Source organism: Euwallacea fornicatus, chromosome 10 (assembly GCF_040115645.1).
Source record: "Euwallacea fornicatus isolate EFF26 chromosome 10, ASM4011564v1, whole genome shotgun sequence".
In the NCBI taxonomy this organism is placed as follows: Eukaryota; Metazoa; Arthropoda; class Insecta; order Coleoptera; family Curculionidae; genus Euwallacea; species Euwallacea fornicatus.
In genome coordinates, this window is record NC_089550.1 from 832,201 (window position 1) to 859,788 (window position 27,588).

General features: G+C 34.7%; 5 protein-coding genes across 17 annotated transcripts in view; 3 read left to right on the plus strand and 2 right to left on the minus strand.

The window, feature by feature from the left end:
• Nucleotides 1-4,132, plus strand: part of Rab23 (RAS oncogene family member Rab23) — a 46,547-nt gene extending 42,415 nt beyond the window's left edge. For all 6 annotated transcript variants that reach the window (XM_066286349.1, XM_066286350.1, XM_066286351.1 and 3 more), the window contains 3 exons: nucleotides 2,387-2,466; nucleotides 3,310-3,518; nucleotides 3,583-4,132. In XM_066286349.1, coding sequence (XP_066142446.1) covers nucleotides 2,387-2,466; nucleotides 3,310-3,518; nucleotides 3,583-3,695 — 402 coding nt within the window. In that variant the 3' untranslated portion in view covers nucleotides 3,696-4,132. The remainder of the gene's footprint in view (nucleotides 1-2,386; nucleotides 2,467-3,309; nucleotides 3,519-3,582) is intronic.
• Nucleotides 4,133-4,919: 787 nt separating this feature from the next.
• Nucleotides 4,920-17,943, minus strand: LOC136341428 (N-acylneuraminate-9-phosphatase). Of its 5 annotated transcripts, none has more exons than XM_066286404.1 (5): nucleotides 17,638-17,935; nucleotides 16,753-17,031; nucleotides 10,588-10,762; nucleotides 6,022-6,213; nucleotides 4,920-5,846 (listed from the first exon to the last, which is right to left on the minus strand). In XM_066286404.1, the coding sequence occupies exons 1-5, from the start codon at nucleotides 17,653-17,655 to the stop codon at nucleotides 5,401-5,403; spliced, it is 1,110 nt and encodes a 369-aa protein (XP_066142501.1). In that variant the 5' UTR covers nucleotides 17,656-17,935; the 3' UTR covers nucleotides 4,920-5,400. The 5 variants fall into 5 exon arrangements, with proteins under 5 accessions (XP_066142501.1, XP_066142504.1, XP_066142503.1 ...); XM_066286407.1 differs by lacking the exon at nucleotides 17,638-17,935 and adding an exon at nucleotides 17,109-17,439; XM_066286406.1 differs by lacking the exon at nucleotides 17,638-17,935 and adding an exon at nucleotides 17,109-17,439 and having other exon boundaries at nucleotides 16,753-17,053.
• On the plus strand, nucleotides 7,993-10,521 carry LOC136341421 (tRNA (cytidine(32)/guanosine(34)-2'-O)-methyltransferase-like). Its single transcript, XM_066286389.1, has 5 exons — nucleotides 7,993-8,844; nucleotides 9,018-9,198; nucleotides 9,260-9,523; nucleotides 9,804-10,109; nucleotides 10,173-10,521. The coding sequence occupies exons 1-5, from the start codon at nucleotides 8,509-8,511 to the stop codon at nucleotides 10,502-10,504; spliced, it is 1,419 nt and encodes a 472-aa protein (XP_066142486.1). The 5' UTR covers nucleotides 7,993-8,508; the 3' UTR covers nucleotides 10,505-10,521.
• Nucleotides 11,970-14,777, minus strand: Neurochondrin (neurochondrin). The gene has a single exon (XM_066286372.1). It carries the CDS (start codon nucleotides 14,439-14,441, stop codon nucleotides 12,246-12,248), a length of 2,196 nt encoding a protein of 731 aa, XP_066142469.1. The 5' UTR covers nucleotides 14,442-14,777; the 3' UTR covers nucleotides 11,970-12,245.
• Nucleotides 17,944-18,462: 519 nt separating the features above from the next.
• On the plus strand, nucleotides 18,463-27,587 carry LOC136341414 (patj homolog). 4 transcript variants are annotated; one of them, XM_066286375.1, is made up of 14 exons: nucleotides 18,463-18,778; nucleotides 18,835-18,990; nucleotides 19,405-19,586; nucleotides 19,690-20,051; nucleotides 20,261-20,427; nucleotides 20,482-20,683; nucleotides 20,743-20,866; nucleotides 20,926-21,139; nucleotides 21,467-21,539; nucleotides 21,718-21,894; nucleotides 21,956-22,101; nucleotides 22,160-22,390; nucleotides 22,589-22,731; nucleotides 26,951-27,587. In XM_066286375.1, exons 2-14 carry the CDS (start codon nucleotides 18,924-18,926, stop codon nucleotides 26,963-26,965), a joined length of 2,103 nt encoding a protein of 700 aa, XP_066142472.1. In that variant the 5' UTR covers nucleotides 18,463-18,778; nucleotides 18,835-18,923; the 3' UTR covers nucleotides 26,966-27,587. The 4 variants fall into 4 exon arrangements, with proteins under 4 accessions (XP_066142472.1, XP_066142471.1, XP_066142470.1 ...); XM_066286374.1 differs by having other exon boundaries at nucleotides 18,464-18,778; nucleotides 18,840-18,990; nucleotides 22,589-27,587; XM_066286373.1 differs by having other exon boundaries at nucleotides 18,465-18,774; nucleotides 22,589-27,587.
• The last annotated feature ends 1 nt before the right edge of the window (nucleotide 27,588 follows it).

Consider the following 27,588-nt stretch of genomic DNA (forward strand, 5'->3'; position numbering starts at 1 on the left):
CGATACAACCACAATATAACGTTGTGAAAAGAGCAACACTTCTATGGGACCACCCTGTGCGCAAACTGCTGACGCGACCAGATCGGCCGGCCAGCGAGGCCCCAAGAATTCCTGATAATGTGAACAACCAGTGCCAGAAGTTTCTGGATGGTTTTTTATGCCTTTTCTCGATAATTTGAGGGCGAAATCTGTTTAATGTACAAAGGAGAAACTCTGTAGTCGGGCTAGAATTAGTACATACTCGTCATAGTTAGTCGAGTTAGAAGAGAGACACCACAGTAGAGCTGCCTCGTCGTTTTTGCTTCAGAAGCGTGATAGATATACGGGGTGTTTGGAAACGCCGGTGCAAAACGTAAGGAGGTAGAAGCAGAGCCAGAAAAGTTCCTGTAAACATTGGTTCGATGGAGCTACTGAGATGTGGCCCTCCATAAGGGCCCTATCATCGAAATATTTCCCAAAATGACTTTCTGATTGAGGTAGCAATGAAAATTGTAGGTAATAATAACACCGTAAGGGTCTTTCATTATCTTAAGGTCCATCAACATGGATTGTAAATGAAGGTAGTTTTCTAACTACTCTTATATTATTCGAATCTCTTTGTTCCTTCAAATTATCGACTAAATAACATTTTTTAATAAATCAGGCTTGTTTCAAGAAATCAATTTTTACGAGCACTCTGTATAAAGCTTTTCGTCAAATACGCTTCTTGCCTTATGCCGTACCTATTTCGCCGCCATTCGCACGGAGTTTCAGCGAGTGCGAGCAAGAGGCAATCGGGCGATTAGGTGAGTGCGAGGGAGACGGACTACCGATGCCCCTTCCGATCGGCTGGCGTCGTTGACTCGCAAGCAGTACGCTTTAATCCGAGGATACTGTATAGTTTTCAATAAATAATCAAAATCTTATTATTTGCCTTAAATTAACAAAGCATGAGATGAATAAAAAAACGATGTCGTTCTGCTTTGCAAATCCCGCAAGAATTCTTAAACGATATAACACCACACTAGTAAACGTTAATAGTCTCGCACTAGAGCTTTTATGGTTTTAAATTTAAGCTCTGACTTTTCATAAGATCAGTTTTTAATTATTGTAAATTTCAATTACATCGTGAAAGTTACTGACCCCTTTACTTGATGGCTGCCACCGTTACTTCATCTTCAGGGTTTTATGGGTCGATAATAACAGGTAGTATAAGTTTTACGTTACGGATAAGCAAGATCAAATTAAGTGCCATAAGATAAGCAGCAACATAAAGATGTTTCGGCTAAAATGGCTCGGCATTTAGCGCATAAAATGGATAGTACGGACTTGGTACAGCCGTGTTAAGTATCCATTTTATATGGTCAATGCCATCATTGTCACATTCGTTTTATAAGGAAAACCAATCTTAAATACCTCTATTGGAACATTTCTTGTCTTTGCAGAAGAAAACTCGCTTTTTAAATGAAATTAAAGTGAGCTAATTTAAAATTAAAATGCCGAAGGACAGAGTCGTATCGAAAGACAATTTACAAAAATCGGGGCAGGTTAGGATCTTCCACCTACAGCAATAGTTGATAGGACACATATCGAGCCCCATATTCTCCTTAAGTGTTAATCCCATAGGGAATAAAATTCCCTAGGCAGACTAGGAAAATGTGCATCGGATTTTTGGATGCCATTTTGGTAAATTGCCATTTAAAATAGCTCGAACTTAGGAACGTAAAATTGATGATGGTGGCATGACCTCGAAACGTTGGATGGAAATTCCACCATTTTGTACGGGAAGGCAAAGCGCCAATTACTTACTTATCTATAAGGCTGAAAGGAAACACTGATTTTGCAAAATTTCGGCTTTTTCCGGATATCTGGAGATGTTTTGGAGATTTAACAAGGCTCAAGCAGATGACCGTATGCGAAGTGCCAGAAGTCGTGATCATCTGTAATAGAACAAACGCGTTGAGAACGATTAAATATGTGACTTTTAGTGATAAAACAAGAGATGAACAAAGTTCCCTTTGTTAAAAGCAACGAAGGAAATAATAATATGTTACATAACAGGTGTTGCATCAAGTACCACACCGATTGTACGTATAAAATCCTTTAACTCCCATGTCAATTCTGTGAAATTTTGAAACTGTTGAAATTGATCAGTTTAAAAAATAAAGTGGTTTGCGGTAAAGCGACATTATCGCACACCATGACTGTTCTTACCGTAATAGTTACCGCACTGCTTCCAGTGCGGTACAATCTACTTACCGCAAGGCTGTAGGTGCTCACGCAGGTATTTTTATCGTTGCAATGTAGTCGGCACAGCACTTTTCACAAGTTGCACAGTTCACTCGTTGTTTTCAAACACGTTCATTTGAAATTTAAAAATTATTTATAACGCCTTCTTGTCTTTCAGGTCGAAAACGAATGCGGCGAAATCCCCACTGTCATAGTTCAAAATAAAATCGATCTCCTGGATCAAAGCGTGGTGAATCCGTAAGTTTGTGTCGTTATTTAATTACCATTTTAGGAAAATAAGTGAAGTCCAAAACGAAGGAAGTCTGTAGACTTTCCAACTTTCGATTTTGAAATTAAATTTAAAAAATACTTCTAATAAAAATTTTAAAAAATGTACAATATTTTCTTGTCCTAGATGCAAATATCTGCTAAATGCGACAATACTAAGAGATAAGGAACCCAATTTAAAAATTAAAAAATGCGGGTGCTTTTGGGCCAATTAGAATGAGATCCGCCAAACTGTCCAGAAAAATTCAACGTTGTCTCAAATCGTAACATGATAGAAGTTGTAAAAATTTTAAAAATGTATTTTGAATGATAAAAATTTAAACTTTTCGAAATGATAAAAAAAGAAGATTTATTCACATCATGGTTATCATCCACGAGCATATTGAACAGTTCATGAGTTCGTTACTTTGTTATTAACCAGGAGCACGTCCAAGTGCTACAGCCGCATTGTCAGCTTTCGCAGTGCGAACACAGCGCGAAGTTCTCACTAGCTACCTGAACTGGAAGATAATTACTATGAAAACTCAGATATTTCAATTAATTCCTCCTTTTACACGAAAAGTTTACTTCGACTCGTTTTGATTAACTGCTCAGCAGCACAATTAAAATGTGCACTCGCTTTAAGCTTCGTACAGGCCTGAACACTTGGTCGTAAAAAAAAAAAATAAATGAACCACACAGAAAATTTGGACGGGGCAAAAAACCCGCAGGATTTGCAAACCTGTTTCTAAATGTTCGGTTCTTTGTAATTCGTCATGCGGCATGTTCGTCATTACGAAGTTTGGGAACGTAAAAAGATTTAAATTTTTACAGCGAAGAAGCTGAACTCCTGGCCCGAGCCCTCGGTTGCCGCTTAGTTCGCACTTCCGTTAAAGAAGACGTAAACGTCTCAGCTGTGTTCCGCCACCTTGCTCAACGTTGTCTTGCTGAACTCAGGGATCCTCGGGAGGACGACTGTACCCTACCCGGAGACTACTTCTCTATCCGCCAGCCCGCGATGCACCACAACGCCCTCACAATAAGTAAGTTGGGTGAGACAAAATCACGATACAACCTTTGAAGCTATAAGTAATGTTTTCTTTTTAGGTGCCTTTAGCCCTAGTCATACTTCCAAAAACCACAACGGAACCATCGTCTTAAAGCCCCACAAACACAAAAAAAAGAAAAATGTTATCAAAAACGCATGTAGAATTCTGTAGCGTCGACCGCCAAGTTTCTCTTATACGCGAATCCCCTTTCCTTTTTAATCAGTTTTACGGACTTAAATTTATAATATACAGCTTAAATGCCTCTTTTTCCATCGTCGATAAAAATGAAAAAGACAATGATACATGTCGAATTTCGTGAAATCGAAAGTTACTTTTTACTCAATAAATGGCTGTATTAGTTTTATCTCAAATACTCACTGATAGGACATACTTACTAGAAATTTATTATTGTATATTTTGTAAAAATTTGCCATATTTAGGCCAAATGGTGAAGTGCTAATGTGTGTAGAACCTAACAGATATAGTTTGATACATTTTAACTGGTACGCGTACGTACTTTGCAAGAATTTACTCCTCACTAATGAAAACTACCCTATTGTTACTTCAATTTGTAATATACACTAGAGAATAAAAGTTGTATAATGAAAGTGCACTGTTCCAAACATTTACTCTCCATGCCAAACTCCTTAAGAGGATATTAGAGGGAAATATCCTGAACATTTTACTCCAACGAACAGACGGGAACTTGAGGACGGAGAACCGTCATCCGCTATTTCGAAAACAAGTAAAGTTGCACAGCGTGCAGGTTTTCAACGGTCGATTATTTTATATTCTAAAATGTTTTCCGGGTTTCACAGCCGCGGCCCAAAAAGATATGTTCCTCAACATGTGCCCTGGGCATTATTCAAAACGATGAGGCGATAATCCACTACGCTTCGTAGCGATGACTAAGCGGACAACTGGGTCGTAAATCGTATTTATACTGCATACATGCGCGCGCGTTCATGCATACGCAATGGCAGAAATGGCCTCAGGGCATAAAACGTGTCACGTGCACACCTTCTTAAGTGAGGGTCGTAGCTTCTTCCTTCCTATTAAAGTTGGCTAACTTCGAACTCCGGTTAGCTTAGGATGGTGGTGTTGAGATTCGTGCCGGATTTTTATCTTTTTTGAATGAAACCTGACGACATTTTGATAGTACGCGCTCTGCCACTGCTAACTTGCCGGTTTGCCCTAGCCTGCAGCTCTTTTTATGCTCCGTCTCACGGTCGAGACGATTTAAAAACGGTTTTTCGTGAAATTTCGATTTGGAGCAGAGGAAGGCTTTCCAATGACCTTTTTAATCACGCTTTGAGAAAATATGTATCTATAGAAGATACGGGTCGTTAGAAAAAACACTAAATACGGAATAAAAAACGCCACGTAATCCAGCGGTTTACATGTAAGAAAAATATATTCCTGCGAGAGTATACATACATTACAATATTACATAGATATACAAACCTCATAAGCATTGTGTTTTACCCAGTCTTTATATGAATGAAGTATTCAGTTTTAAAAGCAAATAATACATAGTTTCCAGATTCCGAATTGCTCTTTGGCATGTTAACAAGGATACTCAGGGCCGATTCTTGTTGAAATGAGATATATCGAGAAGAACGAATTTTAAATTTTCACCAGACGCCTTTCAGAGTACTTAGTATTTGACTTTCCTATCAGTATGATTTTAAGCTTGGATAAAATATCCTTAAATATTTACTCTAAAACTTAGTCCAATTAATAAAGGGTGATCTTTAAAAATATTTTAGAGTTCACGAAATAGATTATAATTACCGTCTACCCACTAAACACCTACAACCATAGTGGACTTTCTACGAAACAACCTACTACCTATTCGAAGAAAGGCCAAAAAACATCAGCTGCCATCGCTAGCATTGGAATTAGAATTCTCTTCAATATTAAAAACGTTAGAAAACTGCTTAAAAATCAACTTAGGAACGTCGTAGTCCGAAAACGACGTACTGGCTGAACAATCTTCCTCCAAGTTGATGTTTGACTGACGCAAAGATGCAGAATATTTTAACTCATTTGACCATTTCTGAGAACCCTCCAATTTGCGTAGGAGATCCTTCAACTCCATGATGCTCTTTAGTACATAATCTGGCTTGGGGTCATCATCAGTCAGCCTGTAATGTCTGTTTAACGGGATCCACACGGTGCCCGCCAAACCTGCTTGCAATCCACCCTCTATATCAGTTTCGAGCTTATCTCCCACCATTAAGCAATTCTTCGGGTTGACATTGAGAATTTCACAGGCTTGGAAAAAAATGTTCTTGTCGGGTTTCTCGTAAGACAAATCCCCTGTAATACAGAAACAGTGCATTCGGTCATTTAAGTGTTCACATTTTACGATGTAGAAAGTAAGTAAAATGGTGAGACTTACCACTACCATTTTATAACAGATACAAAGCTAAAATGGTTGAAATATGTTAGTGTTAACAATTTGCAATAAAATATTAGAACAAGTTACTCGTACCTGAGACCAGGATTAAATCGAAACAACTCTTTAGTTGCAGTTTGTTGATTTTTTCCCATTGAGAAGCAGAGGTGCCGTTAGTAATCAGGGCAATGCGAAACTTTTTTCTCAGGCTCTTCAGTAGATATGTTATTTCTTGGGACATTGCCAGGTGTTGATAACGCTGAGTAAGCCAGTTTTGGTATATCAAATCTGAAGCAATTAAAATAATCGTGTTTGGTTTTGTGATCTTAAGTTGCAACAACACTTGCAGTTTTTTTTAAGAGCTTGAATTTCATCTACTGAGTTCACTTCCACTATTTTTACTTCTCCTAGGATTTAAGCGTCCAATATCAAGGCAAAATATCAAAATAGGCTTACCTACTGGGTGTTTCACCTGGAGATTCATTAAGGTTATCAATGTAAGATAATACAAGTTTTAACTCTAAAAATTTTGAAGTGCAAATATTTATCAAATTGAAAAAATGCACCTGGTTGTATGAGTGTCAAAATCTACCTTGAGTTGTTCCCCCATCATATGAATGGTGTCAAAAATCATAATATGTTTTAATATTTGAGATAAAACTTCCATTTTCAAAATCCTCAATAAACCACTTTCAATGCAAGACTCGGACTTTAGTCCCGTTTTCAATATTCAATGATAATAAAAGTCGTTACTTTAACTGGAGATGAACGTATGATCGATGTAGAGCCATCAGACAAAATTCTGGGTGAGTACCTATTTACGCACTATGATCTTGAATGCTTTGCTCTTTGCTTCTATAGTCTTAAAAGCGAAACTTGAAGAAAAAGAAGGCATTCCTCCTCAGCAGCAGAGGTTGGTCTTTCAAGGTAAACAGTTAAAAGACGACAAGACAATAAGCAGCTACAAACTCAAAGCCGGAACAATTCTACACTTGGTTGTTGCCTTGAGAGGTGGAGAAGACAATAATTTCACTTTCATGGAGTAACGCCTAGAAACAAATCTCACGAAAATGTAAAAAATCAAATAAAAAAATAAAGAAAATAGTAAAAGAGTTCGGTTATTAATATGTGCATATGTGTGTATCGCTGTTATTCTGAGAGCTTTCTCTTCTCGGTCTTTGTTTACGGTCAAAATCGAGCAAACTGATTTGAATATAAATAAAATCTTTTAGAGTATTTACTGGAAAATTTTACATCCAATCAAAAAAATGAAACCAAGCTTATCCATACGCTTATATTCGCCAAAATAAGGTTCAGCAAAAGACAAAAGCCCCTGAGCTAATCTTTCCTAAATTCTATTAGATCAATTAAGACTTTTTCCATGAACACAATTTCTTTCTCAATATTTAATTTTTGTTATATATATATTACGATGTCAAAATTTCAGCTGTAAACAGGATGTTCCTCAAACATACGGCAAATACCCCTTAGGTGAAAATAAGAAAGAACATTCTTATGAACGTACGACTAGATACCCTGCGTTTTCAAAATACAAAATGTTTAAAAACACCCCTGGTGTTTCCGAAAAACTCCTGTAGTCTTTTAGAAGAAGGTTGAATTATCCCAGTGGGTGGTAGTTACTTTAAATCATTTTGGCAGAAGTTTGTAACAATCTACTGGACGTTGCTATTTCCTTCTAAAATTCGGATAAGCTAACATTGTAGGCACACTTCCGACGCCTCTCAAATTCTCATATAAACCGTAATATATCTAAAAGATACTCATTTGTATTAGTCAACGAAAACTTTAACTGAATCGACCCAAGCAATTAAAAAAATAAACGGGAGTAAAAAATCAGTCATATTATAATGCTACAAGGAAATACATATCTATTATATCGCATGGAACACTTGCCAAATTGTCAAGAAAAGGATTTTTAAAAAATTCTTGATATTTTGGTGAAGGACGATTTTTGATACTATTTGTAAAAATGTAGCAAAACCTTATAACGAGGCTTCAAAAGGAAACTACTGTAAAGTAAATAATAAGTAAAAAATGCAAAGAAGATGTGGTGAACCAGTGATACATGTGTATACCGTACTCGGAGAATGTGATTTCAAATTAAATCACAGGACTTGAATACATAAATGAGTAATGCTCGTAGTCTAAGCAGGGCCTTGTGGAAAAACTTAGGAAAGAGGAAATAATGGAAGATTTATGAGGCATAGTTCTAATGAGTTTAGAAAACCGAGTCTAAGGCGAATAAATTGCTCTGTTATAGATAATAAAAAAGTATCGATAATATCAGTGAAAACAATAAGTTATCGGAGTAACAAGAACCAGTTCAACAAGTTCTTTTAACAGCGATTTAATCTGACTGAACAGTTACCAGCTGGCTAACTCAAAAAAAGTTAGGTTGGGTTTCTTTCTAATTATTGTACTATAAAAACAAATTTAGGAGCAATAACAAAAACAATTTAACAAAAAAGAGGTCACTATGTGCATTAATTGAACATTAAGTCGTGCCAGGAGTTGAGTGTCCCTGAATAACTTCTTTGTAAATTTGCTCCAGACTGCTAAAAAATGGGAAAAACCTCAAAAGATAAAAGAGACATTTATTACCGAAAAGCCAAAGAACAGGGTTGGAGAGCAAGGAGTGCATTCAAATTACTGCAAATCGACGAAAAATTTAGTGTATTAAAGGGGGTCACCAGAGCAGTAGATCTCTGTGCGGCTCCTGGGAGTTGGTCACAGGTATTGTCACGAAAACTGTACTTAAACGAGGAAATTTGCATTAAGGAACCAACCTACTTGTTTTCCACCGAAGCTGTAGCTGCAGAACAGAAAATGAAAGATGCAAAACACAGTGAACCTCGAAAGAAAAATGAAGATGTAAAGATAGTTGCAGTTGATCTTCAGGTAGGTATTCAACTCAGTTTTTTTGGCAAACAAAGGAGCAGCAGCAGAAAATTTATGCCATCGAAGTAATTAATATATACCTACTATTAATTCCATGGATATTTCCCAAACGAATAGATTGCTGAAATATTTTGCTTCATATAGTAGAGGTATTAAGGTATTTTTTTGTTTAGCCTATGTCTCCTCTTCCTGGGGTAATTCAAATCCAAGGTGACATTACAAAATTTTCAACTGCACAAGAAATCATATCACATTTTGAAGGAGAGAAAGCAGATATAGTGATTTGTGATGGTGCTCCAGATGTTACGGGCCTGCATTGCATGGATATTTATATTCAAGCCCAGCTCCTTTTAGGTACTTACCTATGCATTATAAACTATAAATTGCGCCACTGTACGATTTTTGTAACATTTAGGCGCTCTTCACATAACTTGCAATGTGTTAAAACAAGGGGGCACCTTTGTGGCAAAAATATTTAGGGGTAAAGATAATGATTTATTGACAAATCAGCTATTGACCCTGTTTGAAGAAGTTCATGTCGCGAAGCCTAAAAGTTCCAGGAATTCAAGTATAGAAGCATTTGTAGTATGTCAAAAATACAACCCACCAGAAGGCTTTGATCCTACTCTGATGACTCCCTATTTAGAAGTTTCTAATAAAGATTTTAGTTCTTTAGAGGGTAAGTAGTAACGTTTCAATTCCCATTTTGCGTTTTGTTCTTTCAAAAGTTAAAACACTGCGCGATAATATGTAAAGAAAACTTTTTTTTATCGTAAAAAATACCACAAATTTAATATTTATATTCTCACTTTCAGTTCTTTTGTATTGTGTAGTTTTGCCTGTGTTAATACTATGTTTCTAGTTGGGTAAAACAATCCATTTATGACTGGGCTATCACAATGGATTTTTGATTAGATTTTATATGATTACTTTCTATCTCTTGATTTACCCACTTTCAGGAATTAATCGAGTTATAATCCCTTTCATTGTATGTGGAGATGTCAGTGCATATGACTCGGATACGACATACCCTTTACAACTAGAGGGCGAAGCCCCTTATAAATATACACCCCCCGTTCAGCCCCCTATTGCCCCACCCTATAGCTTTAAACCTGAGTCGTCGAAGTCCGATATTGATCAGTTTTTAAAGAAAATTGACAAGGCCGTTAAGAAAGTAAGACTAGGTGAAGTTGCAAATGTTAGCGACGAATTAGAAAAGATAGATAATACCGATGATAATCTGCCCGAAATGGCAATTTCTCAGGGTAAGATGAATATCGAGTATTGAGAAACGTTGTGATGAGTAATGAAACATACTTATAAATTAGATTCTGACAATAGCCAGTTCAGCAGTACTTTCTACTCAGATCCCGATCCTGTAGGATATACAATTATGAACCAAGACATCAAAACTAAACAAATATTCGACAACGGGCCGTATTTCGACTTGATTACCAAAGTGGATAAAGTTAGAAAGCAGCAACCGGAACTTGACGCTGAGGCGTCAGCCGAACTTAAAAATTGCGACCTTAAATTGCTACCAGAATTCGAATTGTTGTGTGACGAGCAAGCAGATCCAGACGTGGTCCAGGCATTGTTGCAACACATTCAATTAGGAAGTGTCGAAAACAGTTGTGTTACGTGCTTTTGCTCAGATTAATAGAAAACATTAAAATATTTGTGTTTCATTTATTCAAATTTCCCATTACCAAAATAATATTGAATTTACGTATTCGTATTTACCTGCATCTTCTTGGTATTTTTCGCCTAAAGCTTGGGACCACAGATGGGTCCTCCATTGGTCTAAACTCATGAGCTTGTTTTCTGGGCATCTTCTAAAATTGCTCAGGAAATTCGCAGCCATTGACGTAGCTTCTTCATTACTGAGGCTGTATTTTAGTATGAGATCTTTGGCAATCTAAAATAAATTGTTTTCCGTTTGCTAAGAATTTTTGTAGCATGCATGCAATAAAGTTGTACTTTCCACACGTTACATATAGTATTTTCACTTAATAAATTTGGATTATTGCTTTAGTTCTTGTATAAACGATTTAAGCAGCGAATGTTAAAAACAACGGTTTCCTGCAATTGACAAAACAACCATGACCAATATTGAACGCCACGAATATTGATATATCCGATTCACTGTGCAAGAAACCTAGATCGGTAGGTAGGTGGATTTATTTATATCCCAACATGCAAATTTACTACTTTTATGCATTCTGAAAATGTACGTATTTGAAATCTCCGAGCTGCAGAAATGGGGCAATTCAATACTGAAAGGACGTCGCCGAATACCCATTTTCTTAAAACACAGATTAAATTTTGTATTATTTGAAATTCTAAAGTTCAAAATTTTGCCCTTTTTTCTTTAACTTATTCTTCAATGCTCAAATTTAATAAATATTAATAAATTTATCATGACATCATTAGTTATGCAAATTTCCTTCAGGAGGTACTTTTCAAAGGAACGGTGATAAGAGTTTGCTCTGAGAGAAATTGATACCTATACTAAAAGTGGCGTTGATATTACGAAAGAATGCTCTATTTAACCCCGACCCCAAATCGAATAAAAGTAGACATTTTCCTTAAATTTCTATTCAATTCTTTAATCTATTTCGCACCAACGAATATCAATCATAAAGCCATGAGAATCAGTTATAAATTTCCTTTCCTCATATAGAATGATCAAAATTTTTTTCTAAACAGTAAACCAAACAATAATATATTCCCCTCCCTTTCAAATAAAAATAACAAGTCTTGATCCCATCTAAAGATAAAAATAAACATATAAACATTATGTTTGTAGCGCAGTTTCAGTTCATCTGTTAATTTATTAGGTTGAACTATAAATAACTCGATAAACAATAAACTAGGTGTATCTTTTAATAGAGGATTCATGTTTTTCCAATATAAGGGATGTGCAGGCTCATTGTGATAGTATAAAAACCAGTGTTATTTTTGAAAACGTATACATAATTCTCTATAAATAGCATTCTTTAAGTTGCCACAACTTGGAAACATTTCAAGCTTCAATGTGAAAAAAGTATCATACCTATGTGGGAGTGTTTTATATATAAATCAGTTGCTTGCTGTGTTGTAGTTGTAAATAACTTTGAAACAACTTTAAGAAAAAAAAACATTTATTTTTCTGTATAAAAAATTGGGTAATATTAGCTAGCACGAGATGAAAACAACAAACCAACAATTTCTTATACTACTTAAATAATTTTTGTATTTGTTATTAAAATTTGCTCTATTGATTTTCTTTTAGAGATTTCCGGATCAACATATTTAAAAACAAACAATGCACAAATAAATAAAAAACCAAAATGCATGTATACAAGTAAATACAATCTTGAGCACTTGAAATTAAAAATGTAAAAAAGGCCTTATTTTAATTAATCACCAAATAGCTTTTTGCCTAATTCCATAAGTCTGTGGTTACGACACACTCTCAAGGCTTCAGCCTTCTTGAGCACCTCTACAACACTTTCATTGGCATCCACCAAGTGACAAAGGAAGTCTTCAAAAGCCGATTTTACATTCGCCGGCAAAGTCCCGATTTTGACTTTCTTCAACAATTGAATAATTCCTTCCGCCCATCCAGATTCTATGATAAAATCGCTGATCCAGGGAATTTGAGAAATTATTCCAGCCAGAGTTTGCATTCCCAGGAACCATAATTCCATAATTTCCAGCCAATGTTCCTTATATGACATTGCCACCACTAATTCATTTGGATCATTAGATTCGTCAATGATGTAGGCATCCCAGAGAAATCGAATTGTGGCTTGAACGAAACGACAGATTGAGAAATCGTTTTTCTTTACTTTATTAGAAAGTTGCTTCAGTAAAAGGAGACCTAAGACGGAGAGATTGCCGTGCAATACCAGATTTTCAGGGATGTCTTTTAACTCTGGCAAATTCTCAAAGGTAAATTTCAATAAGTTGTTGAAAAGCGGGCTGTTCTCTACATATTTTGCTTCCAGGACGGTCAAGTTCATTAAAACATTACATATGCTCACCATGGCCAAACGAGCATCTTTCATATCCTCAAGAATTTCTGGTGTTAGTTCTGGTTTTGGTTGACTGAGCGCTTTCAATCTTTCTGCTCTTGGTACTGGTGGTCTTTTATAATTAACGATAGTCCAATAAAATTCTAACGCCTCTACCAGAATGGCATCACCTCCTGTTTTTAGTATTATTGCCCTGGATTCATCTTCCACTGCCAAATGACAAAGGGCAGGCAAGAGGATTCTTAACAAATCCACTTGTCCTAATGGTTCATTTTCTACTGATTGACCTGCCTTCTCTGCGATTCTGCGTGCTTTGAAGGTATGAAAACTGTCAAATGCCATCTCCAACATAAATGGCAGTAGTTTGTAGACCTGATCGCGCATTGCAGTGGTCTCTTGTGCCAACCAAGCAGCTAATACTCTTACAGTGGCGCAAACAAAGAGTTTATCTTCACCAGTAGGTTTGGCTTTGTTCTGAGTTATGCCTAGGAGAAGATTTATCACAGCTGTGAAAGCTCCTTTTAGAGCAGAATACATGGTTTGCCGCTCTTTCTGATCAATATCCACAGTATCTTGAGCAATAAAATTCAAGGACAATTCCAATATAACATAACAAGCAATTATTAACTGTTGATTAGCTTGAGTGCCTTTAAGGGACTTCCCATCAAGCTGCATCCTAACTTCAATGGCAGCTAATTGAATCAACAAAAGAAATATTTGTTTACTTTTGACTTCATCGTTAAAAATCCACTCCACTCCTAGCAAATCTAACATGCTAGAAGTTAAAATGAGAGCTGGATTTCTTTGGGCGGGACCTACTTTGCTTTGCAGAATGTCTGTTAATCCTTTGTAAATACTCTGAGGCCACGTTTCGCTTGCAGCACTTTCAGCAACAATTTTCCTTGGACAGTTGAAAATAATTGCATTAAGACTTTCTGCTAATTCAAACTTTCTTTTATCTTGGTCAGTTTCAAAATCTAGAGCTATTTTGTTAACTAAAGCATGGAATGCTTTGGGATCTTTGGGATCCCAAGAGTGTGCTCCTTTTTTGGCAACAAGAAGTCCCATGATGTTCAAGGCCTCATCTGACTGGAAACTGGCACTTGAGTATATTTGGCTAAGGATATCAATAGCCCCTGAATCCGTAAGGGTTTTCTGACCAGGGCCATATAGAGCAATGCCCTTAAGGCAGTTGTAGGCCTCTCCAATGGACATGAGGTTGTCATCATTCTCACTGTCGGCAGACTTAACTATGTTAAGGAACACAGGAATCAAATCCAGCATTTCCTTTTTAATTGCTAACTGTTCTTCTGAACAAAATACTGTGAGGATGTTCAGGGCAAGTGATCTATAGATTGAAGGTGGGCAATCAACAGGAACATTATCAGTAGTCAGCAATCGGCGCAGAAAGTCGAACCCAATGGCCTCGAAGATGGCAACTTTAGCGGCAGGGGTGGCATGTTTTCCCTTGCATATTTTGGTTACCATAAACAGTGCAGCAAACTTTTCATTGTCACCAGGAGCATTCTTCAACAAATTACAACACTTTTGCACAGCTTCAGAAACCTCCCCCGCCATAGTAGCGATTGAAATTTATTCGCGTTTACTGGAACTATTTGCCGGTGTTCTTTACTTTGGGAACATCGAAAAGGCACTGAAACGCTCCACGTTCTAATGTTCAAGTTATATTTAGAATCAACTACTTTTAGAGTTTCTATATTCGGCAATTTATGTGCGGCATATCGGCTTACGTATTTTTAGATATTAGTCGTTGACTTCACTGCGTGGTAACGTTGGAGGAAAGCCTGCTTTCCTAAGATTTTTCGTTTTAAACATTAAGTCCGTTTAAAATTAGATAAACAAATATCCGTCCTGCTAAATTTATTTCAAAGTTCAGATTCTTTTGAGGTTAAATTTCTTTGTTTTGTGTAGGAATGGGTACGAATATCGATATTTGACAATGTTATTGTAGAAAATGTAAATTTTGAAAATATTATGCATTTCATAGCAATTGCTTTGTAGCCATTTTCACGTGTCAATAGTTAAATTTAAGATGATGTATTTTTCCTTATACAGAACATTCAAAAGCTTCAAATTCCAATATTTTTCCAGTTTTGATCGTGCTATTGTTAGGGTCATTTTATGAAAGAAAGCCTCTATGAATATATAGCTGTAAATGCTTCGTTCCGTAACTCAGGCACTCCCAAGATGTTAAAACTTTGTATTTTTATAGATTATACCAATTTTTGAGACATTACATTGAAAATTTTAAACTGCATCGTTTAAAATTTTCATGATACGCCGCTGGTCGCTTAGCCCCTAAATCCTGAATTTTACGTGTAGTTTAGTAATTTTTCTGCCTTTTTCTTTTTTTCTCACTTTTAATTGTGTTAAAGTTACTTCCGAAATTGCAACAACTCACAATTTTTTTCTATTTACGTTTTTGGTGTAGTTTCAAATACGGGTAAACTGTATAAAAAATACAGTAAGACTGTGGTCGTTTCTATGCTATTTCCACAATATATGTTGGTTGAAAGGAATACTATACAGAGAAACGAAAGAAACAAATAGTTTATATATTGAAAAGGGAATTTCAAATCAAGAACTTAGCTGCCAGTGGCGTACCACAAAAAAAGCAGCAGCGATTTTTTTAAATGTAATTAGTTAGGTTCTAAACACAGTTTGAATATAAAACTTAAAAGGTAGCAAATTATTTTTCATGTTAAAACATTCATGGCCATCAACAAACCTGATTCTCACTTCAGCTGATCCGTTTCCTGGACTATTAATATAAGCTAAAATCAACAAGATCCGCAATAGCTTCGCCACAATAAAAATCCAACTGAAAGCCGACGAGCAAGTGTTTGTTTGCGCACATAAATTAAGCTAATTTACAGGTCGTTAGCCAGTTGTGATTGACGCAAGTGATTTTAGAAGACAGCATGGGTGTTTTTTAGTCTATGCATGCAAATGATTCACGTTCTGCACAAGTTTACAATGCAATTTTAATTTATTGGTACCATTAGATCTATGCAGTTGTGCATTCACCATTTTATCGAGATAATAACAAAAAGCATTGAAATAATTTAAAAATCTATGAATAGTAATTTTTTTTAACATAGTTTAACGACATATGCGTGTAATTTCAATGTTCAACAATTTTCAAACTACTCCGTATAACTAATAAATATGTAAAAATATATAAACTGCAGGTAATTGATAAATACTGAATAGTGACATGAGAATGACTTCAGCATTCTCTAAGAAACGAAATTATGTAGTAAAAATAATAATTAAGATTTGATTATATCAACATTAATTTTCATGATTAAAATAATTATGGATTTTATTATACTTTTGCTATAGTTAGATCAAATATTTAAAAATTATGTGACACTTTTTCAGCACGATGAGAATTTAATAGCATTATAAGGGTAGACAAAAAAAGATTGTCTACATTTATTGACATATTCTACGGAGTTCGAAACACTTAGGTCTCTATCTTATCAATTCGTTTGAAATCAATTTAATAATTATTTAATTTAATAACAGAAACTTCTATTAAACTCACTTATTAATATTAAAATGCGTATATCAAGTTAGTAAAATAAAGAAATGTTTTCGCCACTTTTCTTTTTATTACGAAGGATCAGCTCCGAACAAAACCACATGAATAAACAAAGACATGCAACGTATGACAACATGCACGTGTGTGCTCACTTCAAACAGCTGATGAAACAGGGTATTTTCCACATTTATATTAAAACGTATTAGCTGACGTAAAAATTAAAATCAAAGTTTTATACATCAAATTTACGTTTTAAAAACGAAAAGTTGCTTGTCAACGAAGAAAATAGATTTTTACAAATTAGAGCTAAAATTAGTTTACCTTCTCGCACACTCTGGCATCTGCTTCACGGGTTTCAATCAAGGTGTTATCTAAATCGAACAGGATGCACTTAATAAGGGAAATCTCTTTGTTTTTATCCATTGAAATATCTCGCGTGGTATTATTTTTAGGCGGAATTAAACAGTGTAGAACAAAAAAATTAAAACCTTTAAGTTTCTTAACGAAAACATTTAATGAGCACAAATTATTAAGTAAAATGTGTTGAGTTGTTCCCCGACTATGGTCCACGGTCCACTTTCGCTCCTGTTCCCATAACACCTGTTCACAAAGTATTGATATTCTAAATTACAAATTTAATTATTCGCTCGTTTTGGAGATTTGACTTAAATTTCTACCTCTTTCAGGTTCTCAACACATTGAACATTTCCCGTCCAAACGAAAGCGTCGGAACTAAATTAAAACCAGATTTGTAGATCTGTAACGGTGGTTATGTTTATAGCTGGAAAGTTTTCGTTTAATTTCGTTCGCGTAGATAATTACTTGAACGATATTGAATTCCAGCGCAGGCCCGAAAATATTTAATTTACATACAAATATTATCGCCGTGACTCGCAAGTTCGAAAATAAAACCGTGCCTCGACATACGTACGTATGTGTCCTTAATTACAGGAAACTAAGCGCGTATTCTAATTATTACGCAAAATAAACGTTACTATACAGGATCCTGCAATGCGTCGTCAGCAGTTGATATAGCTTTAAAGCAACTGGTAATAGAAATTTCGTTCGAGTGTAGGCGACCTACACTATACCAATTTTAGATTTTAGCGGAATATCTTTACGTATAGCACAAAGTGTAGTAGTACATAATTCAATTTATTGAAATTCGCCGATATTCAGTGGATGATTAAGTGAGACGTTACTTACCATGATTTCTGTTATCATAACAATAATCACTGATGAGATCCTAGCATGGACACAAATGCCTTTCTTCTTTGATACATTCTTAAGTACGTTAACTCGAAAGTAAACTTTTCCTTGCCACAATACTAATTGTCCATTCAATTAATAAAATACAAAATGTATTTTGGAATAAAATCAGGCGACTTTCGTCAAGGGACAGGAACACGAACGCAAGTAGAATCCATTTTGTACAGTTGTTGGTGTTTCTTCTGCGATTTACACCTAAAGGGTGAAATTGAACGAAATTTGAAGTAGCCGTTGAAACATCGGAGCCATGTTTTTGATGAATTCATCTGCTATCAGTTTCTCACGTAGATATTTTACAATAAATAACAAATAGCTTCATTCACGCCCTACGTGATAAGACCTGCGTTTTATGAAACCCAAATCGACGTGGCAACATCGCTATCCTCCCTCCGAACATTATTATTGTTATTATTTATGTCTAAATTTAAGAAATAAAGTATTACTATTTTCCATTTATCTCGAAAGTAGTTCTTTACTTGCTTTATCTCGTTATAGCTTATTTCTATCGATATTATTTTTACACATACATCAATATCAACAAACTTTAGATAGAATTAAAATGGTTTTTAGCTATTTTTTTGTACAAAACAATATCTCTTAGACTACACACTCAGGATTGTCCGTACCTGATTATTCAATTCATGCATAATTTAGTGGCTATTTACGGTGATTCTTTTTTAATTACCTCTAGTCATTAACGTGCATGAGGACTGGTTTTATAACATAGCAGATGAATAGAATCCCGTAACAAAATAATATCGAAACCTACACCAAGTCGGTACTCTTACAAACAGATAAATTAGATCTACGTGATCTGAGGATAAACTGCAGTTTTGAAAGCACCATTTTCTGCAGAATGACTATGACAGAAATGACACATAACAGTTTTACTTAGTTCCTTAAATGATAAATAAGGGATGTTTACAAGAGCAAAGGGGTGAAAAACCAATGGGGCATAAAAATCTGCTTCCGTCTTCTTTTATTTACCATGTGTTTAGAAAACGCTACACCTTCGTTGGCAGCAACCAAAAATTTCTTTTGATTGAATTATAAACAAATACAACATCTTGAAGGGTAGGTAATGTTAATCATTTATTCTTTTAATTACCGATTGTTAAATCGATATGGTTATAGGATAGGTAGGTGTAGGCTTGGTTAAACAATTGGAAAGGCGCCAAATTTAAAATCGATGTGAAAAGAGATGAATTTTGAAGGGGCAAACAATGGTTTTGAGTACAGAATGGTCTCAAGTGGAAGTTATAGATCTCGTTAATGATGGATCTGGACTAGGTAATATATTAATGTTAGAATTATATGACATAAGGAGATCAACCTAAGTTTCCAATTGCAAAGGCCCCAATAAATACATTTTCTTTAATTTTGTCAATTTGTTAACTAAACTGCAGTTAGCCTAAAGTTGTGCTTATAAAATAATTTCTGTTCTCATTGGTTTTTTAATGATTTATATCCTTCTTCTAACACTACGATTTTATATGTTGCCTTGCTCCATTATCTTAACAGCAAACAAGCAATGGTAACAACAGATTTAAAATGAGTTTTTTGGAGCATGGGTTTGTCAGACCTTTGTAGATCACTTAAAATTTAACTTCATGGATAAAATTGTGAAAGACCAACAAAATATATGGTAACTTCAATAGGTGATACCAAATGATAAGTACCCAGACATTGTCATTTTTTTAATAGGATTTGGAATTGTTGGGGGAAGAAGCACAGGTGTTGTGATTAAGTCCATTCTCCCTGGTGGTATTGCTGATAAAGATAGTCGGTTGCAAAGTGGAGATCATATTTTGCAAATTGGTGAAGTTAATCTTAGGGGTTTCTCAGCAGAGCAAGTTGCTTCAGTTTTACGTCAAGCTGGACCTCAAGTAAGTGTTCAATCAGTTATTAGTGTCTATAATTGAAATATGAATTGTCCATTGAGTGTTCTAAGACCAATAAGTTGAAAAGGTAAAAAATCAAATATTTCAGGTTAGAATGGTGGTGGCCAGACCAGTGGAACCAACAACAGTAGACTTTGAAACATATCGTTACAACGCACCAATTGTCCCAACAAGGATTTTGACTGACCCTGAGGAACTTGACAGACAGCTGCTCCAGAACAGTTATTCAGCTCTGCTTAACATAAAAAAAGAGTCAACACCAACAGAAGACAAAAGCGAAATTAGCATCTGCACAAAGTCAGACATTATTTCTGAAACCCTCGAGAATAACTTGGGGGTTATAGAAAATGGCTTTAATGATAACGAAAAAATAGAGATTTTGAGGAAAGTTAAAAGTGTAGATATATGTGAGATTGTCAAATACAATAACAATAATAATAACTATAATAGGTAAGATGAAAAAGGGATATTAAATTTTGCTTTGTATACAGAAAGCTCCAAATTCCATATGCTACAATCTCCACACTTAAGCAATTTCGTGAAAATAGCAAATTGAAGGGGATAAAATTGATTTTTTTTAAGATGCTGGCACTTGGTATTTTGAGACACCAGTATATGATAAGTCTTCTTTTGTTATTTAATGTAAATTGTTCTTGTAGTAACATAAGTACTCCAAAACATGATTCTCCTGTTGAAAGTGAGAGTCCAGTTAGTACTAGTCATATAATTGTTACCCCAGTTGATTTGGAGTATGAGATTCCTGAAACAGAACGATATTCTGTCATTCTCACAAAAAATGACACTGGATTAGGAATTACTGTTGCGGGTTAGTTAAACCGTGAATTTAAATTATCATAGATTCACTAGAGACAATTTATAGGTTATGTTTGTGAGAGAGAAGATCTAAATGGCATTTTTATAAAAAAACTTACTGAAGGTTCAGAGGCCTTCAAATGCGAATTAATTGATGTAAATGATAGAATAATTGAGGTCGATGGAATATCATTGGTGGATTTAACCAATCATGAGGCCGTGAAGGTGCTAAAAGAAACAGGGAATGTGGTTCAATTAACTTTTGAAAGGTTTTAACCCTGCACATAACCAAAATTATTTTTCATTTACCGTTGTTTTAAAATTTTAGATACTTAAGGGGACCAAAATTCGAGCAGTTGCAAGAAGCACTAGCGAGTCACGAGAGAAGGGAAAGAAGCCCTCCATCACCCTCAGTGAAAACGCTTACTTGGATTCCTGTCGACAATACTGAGGTTCAGACTCACGTTTTCATGAAGCTTTTATTCTTCTAATGAATGTTTATGTTTTTCAGGAAATATCTGCTATAGAACCTGAATGTGATTCAGTAGATTCTGTTTACAGTGAAGTGCTTTATGAGCAAGCAATTGAAGCAAGGGAGATCTTCATTGAAGAAAATTTTGAAGCTAACCTTGAGGATGATTTAGTCACTTCAATAAAATTAAAATGGGAGGGACTTTTGGGAAAAGATGCTAATATTGTGGTGGCGAATTTGACAAAGTTGAAAGGTAAATTCAGATTAATTAACTGGTTAACCTTTTCTTCTGAAGTTGTTTTTCATTTGTTGAATTAATTGAAGAATTAATCGCTGTGGGAATCGAAATTATGTTTTTGATAACTGAAAAGCTTTGCTGGAAATTAATTATATTATTTTAGTTAGTAACTGGTATGGTTGTTGGAAATTTTATTTTGAATGAAACTTCTAACTTCTTGGTGACTCTGACCACAGACTAAATTTTAAGATAAGTTCATTTTATTGATCTTGAATTGGAGAATTTCATAATAATTAAATGAATTACAAATTAATAGTAAATTAAAAGAACATATGTTTATAGGTTTGGGCATTAGTTTAGAAGGCACCGTTGATGTGGAATGTGGTGTGGAGTTACGACCAAGACACTACATTAGGTAAATATGTAATACATGTCTAAATCTGTTAGGTGTTGCCAGTTTTCCGTACAGTATGCCTCAAAATTGATCCTTGACAAAATTTCTTTGCTAATGAATTGGAAGAGGTTTAAACAATCATCCACGCATTTCAGATATCTTTTAATGTCAGTTTGGTTTATAAAATATTAACGTTTAGATCGATTCTTCCTGAAGGCCCAGTAGGCCAAAATGGCAAACTAAGTCCAGGTGACGAAATCCTCGAGGTCAATGGTCAAAAATTAGTGGGCATTCCTCATGTCGAGGTAGTCAAAATACTGAGAGAACTTCCAAGTACTGTAAGACTTGTCTGTTCAAGAAAGCAATTTGAAAATAGGTGAAAATAATGTTTTCTAAAAATCTGATAAGACGTTAAAAAAAAAACATTTAAATTTTAGAGTAATAAACACATCACAAGACCGGGAAGCATTTGAACAAAGAAATATATTGGGTGGTAGTTTAAAAAATTTACTCCCGCAACCAGATCAACGTCTAGTTAAAGCGTTGAGTGATACGAGTTTGCACACTTCAAGCACGGTCACTGGTAAAATAATATTAATTTCTTTTGATATATGAGGCTGATATGTGTCTTCTATCTTTAGTTACTGACGAATCAAATAATCTGAAAAAAGAAAAGTCTCGGTCACTGGAAATGACCAACGTTGCGATGTGGAGTAGAGATGTAGAGTATGTAGAACTGTTGAAAGGGGATAAAGGCCTTGGTTTCTCCATATTGGATTATCAGGATCCAGTAGATCCTAAGTCTACAGTTATAGTTGTCAGGAGTTTGGTTCCCAATGGACCAGCAGAAGTAAACGGGAGAATTACTCCTGGTAAGTTTTTAGGTATAATTTCTAATTTTTGTAATAAATGAATTACATTACAAAATATAGTGTTTAATATTATATGTTAATAATTACATTTAATTAGATATTATGTGATGTTTGTAGATGTGAAAAACTATTATGTGCAGACAACTACTGCAGAAACAGCTTTTTACAGTTTAGTATTTTTGTCCATTAATTTTTCAGGCGATCGGCTCATAAGCGTAAACGACCAACTAATTAAAAATTTTACTCTGGACCAAGCAGTTCAGGCACTGAAAGGAACAGTGTCGGGGATTGTCAAACTTGGAATATCAAAGCCATTGCCTTGTTCCAGACAAAGCGAATCCGTGAGTAACACGTAGCTTTTTTAAGGCTCTTTTTATATTATCCACTATAAAGAAACTTCGCCGTAAATTAGGTGAATCGTAATTACAATTTTGTAGAGTTGATTAATGGTATAGTCTTTTAATTTCGTGAATTGATGTTTTTCTGCCCATTTTTGGGAGAAACAATTTTCGTTTACAGAGTTAGCCTAATAATTGTTTTCGAAAGTATGTTAAGTGAAAGTATACTTTGTGATTGTAATGAATTAAAAGACTTGGGGAGGTCGAGGTAGGTACCTATTTATCTTACTGTAATAGAGTGTTTCAGAAGATCAGTTCAATCAAAATGTATTGTAATTTTAAACCAAATGCGTAGTTTACCTACATTACAAAATATTTGTGTGTAGAACTAGAATGAGAACCAAAGATTTAATCAAACTATAGGTTCTTACTGTAAAAAAAAAGGAATTGCAACTAGTTCACGGAATTGCATTTTTTCACCATAAGAAGTATTACAAAGACACTTGTTCGATTTTGACGTATTTGTCCAAGCAGATTTAAGGATGTTACAGCATATTCCAAAAGATTTACTATAGATTACTTTTGTATATGATCTTGTTTCCTCTTATTCAACTTGTCAATATTCTTGACATTTCATATGTCGTGATTTTGACAGAGAATGAAACGTATACAATTCCAAATTCTGCTATAGGGTTATTCGCGATGTTTGGACAGGATGTGTGTAGAGAAACCTACTTTAATTTGAAATGATATGTGTGATTATGGTAATTTCTTAAATCTCTCTTTAAATTAATTCCACGTATCAATTAGTTGCATTCAAATTCTCAGTTGAGCCTTTTAAACTTAAGCAAAAGCTATTTAAAGGTTCTAAACAAAACATATTTAAAGCTGCGATAAAACTTGTGTGTTAACAAAGAACGACCCTGGGATTTTAAAAAGAATTCGGTAGTCACCTCAGAAGAAGATTATATGGTATGATAGGTAAGTTCGTTCAGAGATGTGTAAGAGTTTGAAAATTTATTTTAATCACTAAAAGGAAACGAAGTTCGAAAAAAATATCAAGAGATAGAAAAATTGTGTTTTTAGTTGTTTTTGAAATAATTTTATTGCGAAACAATTCAATTAAACTTCGGAGAAATCTACTGGGCGTTACTATGTTTTTGTAAAATTTCTAAAGACTAACCTCATAGGCACGCCCCTGAAATTCTGGGGTTACTTTTGATACTTAAAATCGCAAAAATTTAATTAACTGATCTAAGTACTAAAGAAAATAGTGAAAACTAAAAAAGGGGGTAAAAAAATTTTATTGCGATAATATTACGAGAAAGTTAAAAAATGTATTATTAACACTTCCATATGTTTATATTATTTGCATCAATATCTTTGTTAATCAAAGAAAAAGAAAAAAATCTTGATACTCTGGCGAAGGAAGTTTATATAATGTCATTTATAAAACTGTAAAAAAAACTTGGTGGTAGTCCACAAAAACAAACGATCGTTAAGTAAATAATAAAAGGACGATGTTGGGTGAATCCGCGAACCATGTGTATACCATACTGGTAGAATAGAACTTCCAAATGAAACACAGGGTTAGAAAAAGAATGGCTTACGTTTATAGTCTAAATAGGGCCTCTGTGGAACGATATAGCAAAAAAGAAATAATGAAAGATATTTATTCGTATTAGAAACTGACGAGCCACTAAAGGGTCTGATGGCTATTTTCTCAAAATCCTTCGTCGTTCGCAAAATCTAAAATCAAATCATGCCGGTCGAAAGTTAAATAGTTCACTCACCCTGAATTGTTATGTAGGACTTGTCAGATCAGGTTAACTTCCTTAACTTTTACAGTTGCAATTTGAGCCTAGCGTACAACAAAACCCGAGCTCCTTCACTTTTTATCCGGTTTGCTCTTTATTTATTAATCTGTGATATTATTTATACTAGGTGTTGTTTTTATTAACTCTGTGATATTCATTATATTGTCAATTTTTCTTTAGCGAAGTTTAAAGTTCGGATTCATATTAAAAGAAATTAACGTTATTACTTAAATAAAAATTGTGAAATACAAAACCCATGTTTATGCATCAAAAGAACCTTTAAATTTTCACATCCTCACTCTTATTACATGAATTCGCTTTTAGCGATAGTTCAAAAAGATTGTAACTTTTAGTTTTGTCATAAAAATTGCTATTGATCTCATAAAATACTCAAACTAAAAATGTTGTTAGCACAATCACTGCTGCCTTTTAGATTTACTTAGTGATAAAAATGTATACTTAATAAATGCTTGAAAGGCTTAGTTAGACGCTTTCAAGTCACGTACGTTGTAAAGTAGAAGTAAATAATTCATATATAGGTCTCGTCCAGTACAAAAACCAATGCACATCATAATGCTGAAATTCAGCGGTATTACCGGTTGTATTATTTATTCGAAATTTTTTATGTTGCAGCTACTCGCTACAAATGATGAAATGGGTATACAAGTTATATTTCGGAATTAAGTAATGCCGTTTTTAAAAAACTTTATTTGAAAATTACGTGATTAAAATACCGAAAAACGATCTGATTGTTACAATATACGTGTGGAAGCAAAAGAAGAGTCGCCGGGATAGGTCTCCAATTTTATATTAAACCATATGCTTAGTAAGCATTAGCAGGATAAACAATAAGAATCATCTTAGAGTGGGGAATTACCATTGTATTGGTTTATCTGAATGGAGTCCCATATTTAATATGTAAGGTATTTAACAATATAATTTATAATCGGTGAAATTAAATAAAAACCATAAACATACTTCTCTGACGGCAATCACTGGCGACAAAGGGCCGGCGTTGTTTCTTTTTCGTTGAAAATTTTCTATTAAGGGAGCAACAAGCTCCTTACGCCGACTATTTAACTGCTTTAGGACATCGAAAAACAATAATAAACTTGGAGTATATTCACTCTAGTTTGCGTTACTAAAAGAACAGTTTGTGTATTTAAGTAAGCAGAACCGACACAACAAAGTTAAACGGCGGAATGGGGAATGTGTAATCTGCAACTGGCCACGGGACAAATTTGGCATCACCGCACCGTGTCGCCAACTTTGTTGTTAACATTTTCATTATTTACGTTCATTTTAAGTTTAAATATTTTACTGCACGTTAACGGTTATGGATTACCCTTAGGTCTATTTTGTAGTTCATCCACATAATTATCGTTTACCTATCTTGGACGAATTCCTCGTTGATAATTTTTCGTATTTTTGAACGTCAATGTTGGCAATGAAATTACATCGTTTATGACGTGCTACGGGTTTTGCATTGGACGACCTACAGGTAGCTATACAGTTTTAAAGGGGCACAATATTCGTAATTCGATAGTATACAGGGTGCGCCATTTAACTTAAGACAGCCAATTACCTGGACAAAGGAAAAAGTTTTTAATCGTCGTTCCGGTTTGCGGAAATAAATTTGGGTGAAAATGAAAGCGATGTTAACAACAGATTCGACAGGGTATTGCATTGATTTGCACTAGTATATTTTTGTTTGTTTTTTTTTTGTATTAGTTTATGTGTGATGTTTAGCAGCGGGCATAGTATTTTACTCACATCTAATGCGAATTTTATTAAGTTCCTTGCAACTTGGGTTTTTAAAAATGATTTATTTTATTAATACCCCAAATCACAAATGAGGAGCTTAACGACTAAATTCTATGCTAAACCACATGATTACTTATGTATATGAATATATTTGCTGGCTTTGCAGCTCGTGTTATGGTTTTTACATTAAGACAATAGTGCGTTTGTTAAGCTAGGGAATTGGTCATATTGCGTATCATCTCCTAAGGAGAATTGCTCACATCTCCACAAGCTATTATGTCGGTCCAAAAATCAAAAAGAAACCAATTTTATAGAGGTTACTACACGTTTGAAACTTTTTTTCCCAAAATTAATGGTTGTCCGGCTGTTTGTCTCAAGTTAATCGACCACCTTTACTTATATACATAGTCAAGTTCAATCGATGTGTGGCAGGATAAATTATGTAGCCAATAAAAGTTTTGCACTGCCATAATACGTTGATTCCATTTAAATAGCTAAAGCTTTTAGAGTGTAGAGACGAAGATGGCATAAATCTCTCGATGAAATTGTCAGACATTTAATTTGGTAAAAAGGCAAATCAATGATGATTATGGTCAGTTCCTTTATTTCTATGATTGTTCTGTTGGTGATAAAATTTTCAGCACAACTTAATTTAACCCCGAACGATTCCGCATTATCTGGGCAGTTTCGTGGCAGTATCAATCGTCCTGCTGACTCACCAGATTACTCGGATATTAGGACCATTTGTCAGGCTGTATTTGTGAACTATTTCTAATACCTAAATCACGTAGCTCTAATTTAGTAAAAATGTAACAAAGTAAGCAGAGGCCTTAGAATTTCTTTCACTTCTTAGACGGTAAAACACATTGTGAAATCTTTTACAAACGTAGTATTGGGTGGTTGTGTATTTATCATCAAAACATGTGTATCTGCACTTTAGCCCTTTTTGGTAGAATTCTGCTAGCTTTGCATAAATAAAGCAAAATTAAATTTAACCATTTTAATTATTAGGGTTTAGATCCCTTACTTGAAATAGATGTCGACAGACAACTTTACAGCTTCCAAAATAGCCTTATTAGGTTTTTTGCAATAACGTATCGTCGGATTTAATCTCCGATAGCTACTCGAAGATTATGTACGTAAAAATTACAAACCATGCAGTAGGTAATGTTTGGTGTTATAATTTGCTGTGATCATGTAATGTTCCTTTTTGTTAAATTCGTCGAGTTATTGTATTTGAAATATTATGTGATTTTAAATAGATTTTTGTCACTTAAAG